Source organism: Prunus persica, chromosome G1 (assembly GCF_000346465.2).
Source record: "Prunus persica cultivar Lovell chromosome G1, Prunus_persica_NCBIv2, whole genome shotgun sequence".
NCBI classification, from domain to species: Eukaryota; Viridiplantae; Streptophyta; class Magnoliopsida; order Rosales; family Rosaceae; genus Prunus; species Prunus persica.
The window spans coordinates 31,783,483-31,795,814 of NC_034009.1; the positions used below are offsets into that span (position 1 = coordinate 31,783,483).

A 12,332-nucleotide genomic window follows, 5' to 3' on the forward strand; every position below is an offset into this window, starting at 1 on the left:
TAAAATTGTTTTCAACCTTTCATTAATAAAAGTCCAGAACTTGGTTACACTCTGTTATCTTTTTTAAAGTCAGACCTGTGAAGATGATGATACTTTGTCAATGCTTAATTGGAATCCAAGGTCAGTTGGATGTGACAATTGCTGAAGAAATGGTGCAGCAAATGGCAGTATGTTGGACTTTCCCTACGCAGTGAATGCAGCAGGTTAGATTCTTAAGGCTGCCTTCAGTGGATGGTTCATGGTTTCAAAGTTGGTCCCGTGACTTTGAAAGACGAGGGGGAGGTAAAAGTAAGATGAGCAAAACAAAACCTGCTTATATTTTTGGCTGAAGTAAACAGTTTTGAATTTTCTGGCATCATTTCTGTGGAAATCCTTTGGCCCACTAGAGAAGAAATGAGCTGTCAAATTTTGGTCGAGTATGAGGCAGCGGTAACTAATTTGTGGTAACCGGTAACTAACCCTTGCTGACATACAACAAAACTATGACTTGCAGTTTGTGTTTGTGGTCCTCTTTTCCACTTGATTTGTGTTTATCTTAACATCTTGACACAAAGATGAAAAGGTAAAAACCTGATGCCATGTTTACCTGAATGGGAAACAGTAGAATAATACTCCACGAGTCAACAGACAAACATTGTTTGGGATTTTCCAAATGTCAAAAGTAACTGTGGGAGCACACTTGGCCACACAACATAAGGTGCCTTGTTACTTCGACCCAAAAAAAAACAACTGTCTTGTTACTCTTACATAATTACATTGGTTGGCTGCTTAATTTCTCCATACCTAAAGACTAGGGCTTTGCTGTTGATCTTTTGTTTTTGTTTTTTGGGTGTGCTAGGCAATGAAGGATTTTTAAATTTTTTTCTTTTTTCTTTTTTTCCAACGGAAAATTAAAGGGTTACGGAATCATGGAAATCTCCCATGTCAATTGGGCTTTTAATCACCTTGCCCCAGTTAAGAGTTGGTAGCCAGGCTCTGATTTTGGGATTCCAAAATATTCGAGCAATGAAAATCCAAATTGAATCCTAAATATTGCCCCAAAATTTCCGGATTCCGAACTCCGAAAATGCATGAAAGAATCCTAGAACTGAAACTGGCAGAGAGTATGGAGGCTTAGGAATAAAAAAGAATGCAATTTTAAGAAGTGAGAAGTGATCAACTTGACATTAGTTTCATGCAAATTCCTTTTTTTAAAAATGTTCTTTCAACAATTTATTAAGATCTTCACAAGAGGTTCAAGAGAATATGTCAATAAAAAAGAAGAAGCAGATAACAGTCAAGATTCTGAAACAAAAACATTCAGAACCGACCATTTTGGCAGACTTTGGTGCATGTTTTCCCAACTAAATAAATATCAACGTTGTAATAAACAAATAAATAAAATAGCAAACAAATATAAGGTTAGATTCTTATTGTCGGGAATCGCTTTGACATAGGCTGAGTGATAATATCCTTCTGACGCAGGTTAGATCCTTTAAAAGATGAGTTGCAGATTATATTATAATGTTTCCACAATGAATACTAGGGCTGGTTTCTTAAGCGTATAAAGACAACTTTGGACATGGACCATTCAGCTTTTGCCTATGCGAGGGGTTCTTAAATGAATGGATACAATACAAGCAAACTCTCTAGCCCACCAAGATGTATGAGCTAGATCCAAAGTCCATCTTCAACTCATGAAGCTGGCAAAGAAAGAAAAATAACAAACTTGAACCCATAGAATATGACGAGAAGGACATTTATATATATTGCCACGTCACATTACATTGTGGAGAATCTGCAGATCGACCAAGCCTTCAATTCTCTGATTCAGACTCTCTTTTCTCTATCAATTTGATAAAGTTACGCACAATTGTCTTGCCTTCAGAAGTTATGATACTTTCAGGATGGAACTGAACCCCCTGCAAAATTTCAAATGTATCTGGTTATAGCAACAACACTGCATTGAGCTTTAACTCTATAGGGGTAGGAGTAAAAGGTCAGAAAAGAGGCATACAAGTCAAGGATTAAAAAACATAAAATCTAATCTCATTTATACTAAACTAATTATTGACAGGCAATGAAATAAAGTAGGAACCCTCACGGATTCCACATTGTTATCTAAACATCGCCCAGCAAAAACAACTGCTCTATGGCACTGCATCTTTGCAATTGTTTCTGTTTCATGAATGTAACATGTGGCAATGCAAGTCAATAGAAATATCATTAAGTACACCTCTATGTTGCAATCCATCTAACATTGCATGAAGCTAAAAGAATTAACCCAAAACACAAATGAAGAGCTAAATTAATTTTAAAAAAGTCAAGTCAAATATCAGCTTATTGACTTGACACAACCGCATCAACTATTATGGGACATGACTGATGATTTTATTATCATGCAACAACAAAAAAATATTGTTTCTGGCACGGTAAATTTTAACATGTTAACACTTCTCTGTGTATGTGCTGCTTCAAACATTCCTCAACTTTTTTCGTATGTTACATATAATCCCGTGACTAATCTACTAATGGACAAATCATCTTATTGTCCACAAGAAGAAACCATAATCACCACAGGGCTCTCTCAAGATAATATCATGACCTATCTGCACCGTGCACACTACTCCCTGTCTCAAATTCAATAAGCGTCAAAATTTATTAAATAACTAGGCAACTTGCTCCATTTTCAATGCATAACATTTTCATTCATCCTCTCAGTGATTTGTTAAAGGAATTCTAGGATAACAAATGACGCAAATGGAAACTGCCTCTCAAAAGATCCTGGAGAAATTTATTCCAGGATTTGGAGGTTTTGTAAGTTCACCTTCTGGATAAAATGTCACGACACTCTTCTTTACATGGTATACAACTTGTGCATGAAAGTGCATTTTCCATAGAATGAAGAAAAAGGGCAGCTTATCAGATTGAACAGCACAATATTCTCCTGTGCATAATAGAATGAAGCAAAAAAAAAGAAAAAAGAAAAAAAAAGGAAAACCATATCTTACTTGAAGATGCCTATATTTCTTGTGACGAGCAGCCATTATCAGTCCATCCTCTGTCCATGCTGTAACCTCAAGTTCTTCACTAGGAAAACTGTCCTTATCAATTACAAGACTGTGATATCTGCCAGCAGTAAAAGGGCTGAAAGACAAAAGGAAAGTTCAATTGTTACTTGAGAGCCCATTAATGCACAGGATGCGTAAATAAGAATGTTAATGTGAATTAATGTTTGGAAATACTGCAACCCTGTTACTATGCGTAAATAAGAATGTTAATACTTGCTGACGTTTAGGAAAACTAACACAAGAAAAGAATAACAACACAAAAGGAAAGAAAAATTCGTACTTCGATAATCCAGAAAACAAATCTTCCCCTTTCTCGTTATAATATACGGGCGAGCTCTTCCCATGCATGACACCGAAAGGAGAACGGACAATCTTCCCTGCAACACCGCAACTACGTGGATTATAAAACCACACAAAAAAGTGGCTTGCTAGTCACAACAGAAACAAGAAAAAATCAAGTGAACTTTTACTAGTTTCATTTTCCATGCATACAGAGTGTTGCAGAATGAAAAGATAACGTAGAAAATAAAGGTGCACAGTCAAATGCATACAACAAATTCAGAGATCGTTAAAAAAAACTTTATCATATGTAAGAAAACTTGCCTCCAAAAGCCTCCCCAATGCACTGCAAACCCATGCAAACACCAAATAAGGGTACAATGGGCCCCAGCTCCAATACAGTTTGCAAAGATATTCCAGAATCTTGGGGCGCGCCTACAAAAGGAACATACTATGTGTAAAAATCTAAGAATGAGTACTTGTTTCCTTTTCCAAGCATCCACCAATAGATGAAAGATCACCAGAAGGTCAAGAACTGACCTGGCCCTGGAGAGATTAGCACTCCTCTGGGATTTTTCCTGCAAGAACAGAAAGAAGTTATGTATGTGACAAAATCAGATGCCTTACAGAGGATATATGTTTATATCATAATTGCTTTGCCACCTAAAACACATTACAAAATGTTTATGGATCAGCAAACAATGATTAACTAGGTGAAGTACAACTTCTTACCGTTTTAGTTCATCAACAGTTAGTTCATCATTTCGATAGACTTCAAAGAGACATCCCGACTCTCCCATATACTTCACACCAAAGTAAGGTATTAGTGCAATGCCTTCTTAATTGGCAAGAACCATCAATAAATAAAGGACATGTAAAACTGCTTAAAATGAATGAGTTCAACCATCACTGATGTTTCAGGAACTCCCGCCTGACCCTGGGAAAGGGCTCCATAACAATAAGCACATGAATTTAAATCACATATGTGTTTGGTGAGTATTTCTTTAACTGTTATACAAAATCTTGTTGCACTCTTATGAAAAATGAAAATCCAGTGAAAAAAATATACGTGAATTAATCTCTCCATAGAAAATGATGTGCTCCTAATAAATATGAAATTCTAATTCTATGCACATAACAAAGGGGGTTCTTATATTTCACGAAATGAATGAAACAGAACAAGACAATTCCGTTAAAATATGTGCCTATAGACCTGCTTTCTTCGAGCAACCAAGCAGTCCTAAATCTAGTAATAATGAACCGTTCAGTAGTTTAGCCTACACCAACAAGGGCAAAAGATTAAATTCATCATTTTTCAAAATTAAAAGAGGAGATACGAAGAAAAAATTGAATTAAAAACCTGGCAAAGATTGTAGGTAAAGCTATCATAATTGTCAATGACAATGATGGGATTGTTGACCCTCTTTTCAGAAGCGGGAGGCTTCGAATATGTTTCAGCGACAGCCATTGAAGCTTTTGCGGCGAACCCATTTCCCAATTTGACACCAAATCTCACTTCTGCACACAAAAATGACATCTTTGCGTCAATTTCATATTAGCACACACAGAGAGAGAGAGAGAGAGAGAGAGAGTTAGAAAGATACGTGAGATGGTAGTAGAAGGAATAGAAATGAAAGTAGGACGAGGGTTTTGCAGGGTTTTGGAAGAGAGAGTGGGTTTTGGTTGTATGAGGGAGGCCTGAAAGGTCACTGAGGCAGCCATTGCTTGAGAGAGAGAGAGAGAGAGAGGGACGGAATGGGTTGATAATTTTACAGTACTATTGGTTGCATGATAACTTTTTATTCTAATAAAAATAAGGGTTGGTAGTCTCATTATTCTTAATAACAAGTGATCCTGCGAAGTTGCTTACCATATTTTTTTGTTCACGCATTGTATAATAATAATGAGATTTCTTGTTTTATCAGGGATTTAGGGAGAAAAGAGGAAGGATAACGGTATTGCTTTAATTTCTGATTCATTTTCCTCATTTATAACCTCTTTTTTTTTCAAACGATGAGAAAATTATATTAAAGACGGATAATAAGGTTTACATCTATAATCAATTTGCTTCTATGTTTTCTTATTTTTCTATACTATGATTTGATTGGTGGGATTCCAAATCTAGAATTTAGTAGACTACTATAATTCATGTTAATGTCAATATTTTATTAATAAGAAAATAATAAAAACAAATGAATTTCAAATGATTCATTTCATATAGTCATTTCAAATCCATTCCAAATGCATTGCATCTAGTTATTTCAAATACATTGAATATAATGTTTTCTAGTTTTTTCTTAACAAATTAGCCTTATTATAATGCCTCCATTTTGTTCAAAATAGTGCTTATATATTTTTGATGATAAGCGATAGAATAATATTGATGTGAAAAAGGTAATACAAGAAGTTTGAACTCGTATCAAGGGCAAAGGAAATTCCTTGGTCACGAATTACAATCCTCGTACAGTACATCAGAAATAAAATCAAGAGCCTCCTCGAAGCAGTATAAAGAACCCCCGATATGCAAGGCAAAATGAGCTAAACAATGAGCCACACCATTAGCAGTATGACGAATATGGGTAAAACCTTCTCAGTGATCTGTGTTAGCAAGCTCTTGGTATCCTCCACCACTGGTCCTATGACAGACCTATCTATGGAGTGACTTCGAAGTGCTGTAACGATCTGGAGAGCATCACTTTCAAAGACAACATTTTGTAAACCCCTTTCCATTGCCAATATTGTACCTGTTCTTGCAGCCAAAGTCTGTACTTGTGGTGCAGAGAAAACATTAGTCAATTTAGCTGCACAACCCGCCACAAATTAAAAAGAAGAAAAATGGTTTTCTGCAATGTATCTCAAACCAATTTTATCACATAAATTTGGTGAAATTCGAACGCATATAATCAATGGCACTCAGTATTGGAATTGTCGATATCAAATTAAAACCATAAATCAAAGAGTAAAAAAGTCATTTAGTAATTCGGTTTGTCAATGTTCCTTTTAAAAAAAGTACTCTCTTATGAAAAAAAATCCTAGCCCCTCACACCTTTCAGTGCGACAGAGGGTGGGGGAGGTTGTTTATGTCCCTCCTCCCCTACCCCATCTTTTTTTTCCCCTCATCTCTTCCTCCTCTCTCTCAACCCCTCTTTTTTTCTCTCTCCCATCTTCCCTTCCTTTCCCTTCACCATTTCCTCATAGCTATAGCTTGGAGTTTTGGTTTGTGAGGAGGCTTTTTGTTGCCTAGATTCACATGGATCTTGGTTTTATTTTTCTGTTTCTGGTTGCAAGCGACGGCGACAGTGGCGACAATGTCAGTGGGGTAGCAGCAGTTGCTATGCTGGTTTGTAGCTGATGTTAAAGTAGCCACCACAAAACACCATCATCGCCATGATTTAGTTGCCGTTTTTGGCCTACATATACAAGATTTTGGCTCCAGTTCAAAGTTTGGAGTTACAATAATGGAAGTTGCCGGTTTGTATGAGATGAGGTTTAGTTGGTGTAGCACAAAGGGTTTAGCAAGTATGGCATTATGAGTCTATTCAGTTGCAGGAGAGGATGTGTAGCGATGGTCCTGTTTCTTTTTTGTTTTTGTTTTATTCTATTACTCTTTAGGAGTTTGCTGTATCATGAACTTTTTAAGAGTTTGCTGTGTTATGTATTTTAATTTTAGACTGTGATACGGATCTGCCGTTGCGTGAGGATTTGTATTGTTAGTATGAGTACATGCGCTTTGGGCTGCTGAACCGTGGGTTTGAGTATTTGTTGGTTTAGACATAATTCTCTCCAAATCAAATCAACATATTGTTGTGTTTGGTCACTGGAGATATTGTACCTATTTCGGCATGTTTGTGGCTTTGTACTTGTTATGTTTTATCAATAAATACTATTGCTTTTTCTATAAATAAAATAAAATAATGTAACACCCCGACCCCAAATTTAACCCTTATTTAATTATTTAATTATTTAAGGGCATTTTGGTTATATTTTTAACCGGAGAGAGTTTGGGGCAGTGACTAGTATTTTTGGATAGGTCGTACTGATATGAGTTCATAGACATGTAGTGGGCTCGAATCGGAGTTGTAACGAGAGAGATATGGTCAAAAGAAACCCAGTGGCACAATCGTAAATATTTCAAAATTGGATTTTTATAAAAATCTGGTTTTCTCTCTATCTCTCTCTCTCTCTCTCTCTCTCTCCTCTCTCCCGTTCCAGCGGCCGGCACCGCCACAGGGCATCACCGGCCACGGGACCAGTGGCGTTCGAACCGCCGTCATCCCCTCTTCCTTCCCCGACCGTTCCCCGCCGGTGACGCGGCCTGTGCTGGCCGGAAAATGCAGAAAACCGTCGGTTTTCAGTCGAAACTTCAAGCTCCTCGATCTCCTTCGTTTCTCAACCAAATCGTTCGAGTAAGGTATGGTTTCTCAGCTATTTTTCATGCTCTAACTGATGGTTGGCTGGGTTTTGATCGATTTTACCTCTAGATCACTCGATTTTCGAATAAAAAATCGGCTGAACTTCGGCCGCCGTGATCGGCCATTTTCGGCCACTTTTTGGGGTAGGTCCAAGAACAAAAGTGAATCCAAATAGGGTGTTATACCTAGGATAGGAGTTTGGAGCCGTGGTTTTGAGATTTTCCGGCGAAGCGTTATCGCTTTGGGCACCCACGCGCTGTCGGCGCGTGCGGCGGCACGTGGGCACTGTAGAAAAAGTAGCAATGTGTTCTGATGAGATCCTTAGGTTTTCATGAGTGCGTAGGATTTCGCGGATCTTAATTCGGACGTCGTTTGACTATCGAACGGATATTCGCATATTGCGCGTTATTCGGGTTCGATAGGTTGGGACCGTTAGATGGACTCAAATTTAATATATGTTAATCTAGGTAATTCTAGGATCGTGTAGGAATTCACGGATCGTGAATCGGAGCCCCGGATGTTCCGAATAATAATTTTAAAGTTTATATTTTATATTAACCGTCAGATCGTGCGATCGTGAGCGATCCGACCGTTCGATCTGAACCAAACTTGCAGGACAAGTGTCCTGTACCTGGTAGAACCCATAGGGACTTTCGGATCGGAAATTGGAGGTCGTGGGTTCCGCAGGTCCGTTTGACCAGGGTTAGAGTAGTTTGACCCTTGGTTGACCGTGAGTCTCCCGGAGTAATCTCACATTTCCAAGGGAGATTATCGGGTGCTAGACTATTGAGGAAGGTTACACAATATTAGAATTAATATATATAATTATAATTATAATATGTTTGTACAAGAGTACAAAAAAGTCTAGACTGTCAGTTTGGAGTGCTATACGCACTACCTTAGGTACCTTCCCGGATTTTGGATTCACTATAAGCACCACCAAGTGAAAGTTAGGTCCCACATGGCGTAGGTTATCCAGCGTGTGGACAGGCTCCATACGTGGCGTTGGTTGTACCGGCGTATGGGGAGATATTGTGTTGAGGTCGCATGTGGCGTAGGTTATCCGGCGTGTCGACAGACCCCATACTTGGCATTGGTTGTACCAGCGTATGGGGAGATTTGTGATATGATGTTGAGGTCCTGCGTGACGTAGGTTATCCGGCGTTGGGACAGGCCCCATACGTGGCGTTGGTTGTACCGGTGTATGGGGAGATATGTGATATGATGTGCAGGTCTCGCGTGGCGTAGGTTATCCGGCGTTGAGACAGACCCCATACGTGGCGTTGGTTGTACCGGCGTATGGGGAGATATTATGATAGTATGGCATGGTCGCACGTGGCGTAGGTTATCCGGCGTGTTGACAGGCCTCATACGTGGCGTTGGTTGTACCGGCGTATGAGGAAATTATATGAAATACAAAGAAATGAAATCAGGTATCGCCCAAGTGTGAAATTGGGTTTTATGGAAGAACTACGTGTGGCTTGATCCCTCAAGGAGGGTACGTAGGCAGCCTAAGGTTATTAGGTGCAGCCGCAGACTAAATGTTAGTCATAATTTATATTTGAATTTATTGGTTGCCTTGTTTAAGGCATGCATTGATTTGTTAGTGTGTTTGGTAGTTAATTGAGAATTATTGGAAGGCCGAAAGCCGTTTGTGTTAATTGCATGAAATTATATTGTGCATGCTGCCCGTTGGGAATATTAAATGTGTTTTTATGCAGGTTAAAATTTTGAGAAATGTCCAATTTATAGGGGAGACTCTGCCGAAATTTCGGTAGGAAGTCTCGATCTTTAGTAAGTGGGCCTGGCATAGGGATGATGTCGGGAATTCCAAAGGGTTCGCCTCGGGTTTATGAAAAATTCGGGGCGGGTCCTTTCAAATAAAATAATAATTGGTATAATCAATTTAGCCACCTCTAACATCATGATTGATTGTTAGTAGAGACACACCAGATTGTCTTAATTTTGATATTAGACCACTCTGTTATTGTAATGGCCCTTTTGTGGCTAGTTTGTATTAGCCTTTTGTGTCTAGTGACTTTTTTGACTGAATTATGAATGCAATCATAGAATTTCGTAAAAAAAAAAAAAATCATGATTGATCTTGCTTTGGTACCACGTTTATAGAGAACAACAACATCCTTTTATTTATTGATCAAGCATATCATAGCATGCGCAAGATTTTATCACACAACAAAATATAAAATAAAATATTGGTGCAACCACTCACCCATATATTATACTATATTTTATTAAGTTTTCGATATATTACTTCACCCCACATGTTGAACCCCTTTCCTTGTGCATAAAAGTCTCAAATCTTGACCATTCTTATTTATAGCATATTGTCTAAGATACACTTAATTTATGAAAAAAGAAAAAAGAAAGTAGATTGTATGTTAATGACAGATTTAGTTTTTCTTAATATACATATCAAGGAATTTAAGGGAATAATAATAATAATAATAATATTATTATTATTATTATAAAAATGTGATATAATTTTTTTTAGATTAATAAGAATAAAGAGTACAAAGGGCACAAATTGTAAATGGAGCTATCCCAATAACAATATGGTAACTATGGGTAAAACTTCCCTATTGACCCCTGAGCCAGCGAAAAAGCTATAACGATCCGCAGAGAATCACACTCGAAAATAACTTTTCTAACACCCATTTTAACCGCCATAATTTTCCTGAATCTAGTCCAAGGACATCAAAGACAAAAACTAGTAGCTAACTGGCATGACTCTCACTAAGAACACCCAACAAACTCAACTAAGTTTATGAATTTATGAGGAAAAAAAAAACAGCAAACTCATGGAGTTTCTAGACTTTATTGAATACAATAAACCAAAATAATAAAAAAAATAATGCCGGGCAAAGGAAAATCAACCGCTGCGAATCTTCCTTCGTGGTGTTACATAAAGAACACCACCTAGTTACTCAGGGCCTCAACGCACCAATGAGCAGTGGATTTACCATGACTAAGTCGCAACACCTCAAAAAGCAGCTTTACAAGATGAGGCACGACCAAAGCCAACCCATATATGAGACAATAGATAGGCCAAAAGAAAAGTTGATCAACATAGGTCCACCAAAAGCCCAAAAACATCGAAGATTCGACCCAAAAACTCCCTGAAGCATTCTCTCTCTTTTTCCATCTATCTCTTAGAGCATCTACAATTATGCTCCCTAATTTTTAGTTAAAATTTAGCTAAAAACAGACAAAAGTTATTATAGGAGCTCTCTATAAAATTTGAACTCCAATCATACCCCTTAGTTTATTGAATCATACATACTATAGTTATTTTTTAATTCAATTTGATTGGTTCATCTCTATAAAAAAAAATACAAAAAATAGTTAGCATTAATTAAAAGTTTAAACTACGCATAAAACAAAGCAACATTAAATTATAAGGAGCCACTAAGAGTCTTTTCTCTCTCCTCATATTTAAGAGCTCCTAGAAGTCTCCTTATTTTAGGAGGTGGATAGAGAACATGGTTGGAGTTGTATTTTTTCAATTTTTTCCTAAAATTTGTCTAGTGAAGTGGTTTAGAGAACTCATTATGGATGCTATTAGCAACTAGATTTAGGGGATAATTTTGGTGAGAGTAAGGGCCCAGTAATGTTTTTAGAGCCCCATTTTCATTTTCTGTTACCCATTTTCATGCAAGAATGAAAAACAACGGATTTGTCTTTTGAAAATGAATTCAATAACCATAAACAAATATTGCAAACGAAAAATTATCGTTTTCTCATAAAAAGAAAACGCAGCCTTCCTTCTTTCTTTGTTTTACCTCTCTCTCTCTTGTTGGCATGACTTGTGAATATTGACTTACTTTTCTTACACACAAAGAATTCCTATTATAATTGTAATTGATTTGCTTTAATTCCTGATTTCCTACTGTAAATAGATTTAGGAATTTATTATTTACTTGCCCATTCAGGTTTCGTTGTATTATAAATATGACCTCCTACAAGGAGAAGAATACACAGAAAATTCCCACAAACAAATATTCTCCCATACTTTTCATATTTTAGCATGGTATCAGAGCGACGATCTTGGAATTGCTGACTCTAGTTTCAAACCCCCGCCGCTGCTATGGGGTTTGATGATTTTTTCAACCCTCATGGAGGTAGCACCACTGACTCCTTCTCTCATTCTCAACCAATCATCGTTGAGTTGAGTGCCCAGATGGCTCCGCCCTTACAGATGCAGACTTTGACCCCGAACCCGATCCAGAATCAGGATCCCTTTTTGAAGACCTCGACCTCGACCCCGACTATGACGACGACGACCCCGACCCTGACTCCGAAGATGACCCCGACCCCTACTCCGATGATGACCCCAACCCCGAATTTGTCTATGATTCAGACCCCGATCCCGATTTCGACTCTTACTCCGGCCCCGACTCAGACTCAGATTCCGATCTAAATTCCTACTCAACCTGTACCCTATGCATCTTTCGCTGCACAGATTATGACCTCTAGACTAACGACCCCGACACATAGATCAAATTGCGCATATTGTAGTGATCCGAGACACACTTGTGAGACTTGTTTTAAATCGCATGTTTACCCCGATTGG

At 37.9% G+C, this 12,332-nt stretch overlaps 1 protein-coding gene across 1 annotated transcript; it reads right to left on the reverse strand.

The window, feature by feature from the left end:
• On the reverse strand, positions 1,468-5,130 carry LOC18788993 (anthranilate synthase beta subunit 1, chloroplastic). The gene is made up of 8 exons (XM_007222446.2): positions 4,934-5,130; positions 4,690-4,847; positions 4,062-4,132; positions 3,870-3,907; positions 3,654-3,764; positions 3,331-3,427; positions 2,991-3,126; positions 1,468-1,901 (listed from the first exon to the last, which is right to left on the reverse strand). Exons 1-8 carry the CDS (start codon positions 5,049-5,051, stop codon positions 1,797-1,799), a joined length of 834 nt encoding a protein of 277 aa, XP_007222508.1. The 5' UTR covers positions 5,052-5,130; the 3' UTR covers positions 1,468-1,796.

What these genes read in the sequence shown, in the direction of transcription:
- LOC18788993 (XM_007222446.2), bottom strand. Translation starts at nt 5,051, where the DNA reads ATGGCTGCCTCAGTGACCTTTCAGGCCTCCCTCATACAACCAAAACCC. An exon ending in CATTGGGGAGGCTTTTGGAG is followed by an intron (nt 3,428 to 3,653) that starts GCAAGTTTTCTT and finishes GCGGTGTTGCAG; the next exon opens with GGAAGATTGTCCGTTCTCCT. An exon ending in AGAAATATAGGCATCTTCAA is followed by an intron (nt 1,902 to 2,990) that starts GTAAGATATGGT and finishes GAAATTTTGCAG; the next exon opens with GGGGTTCAGTTCCATCCTGA.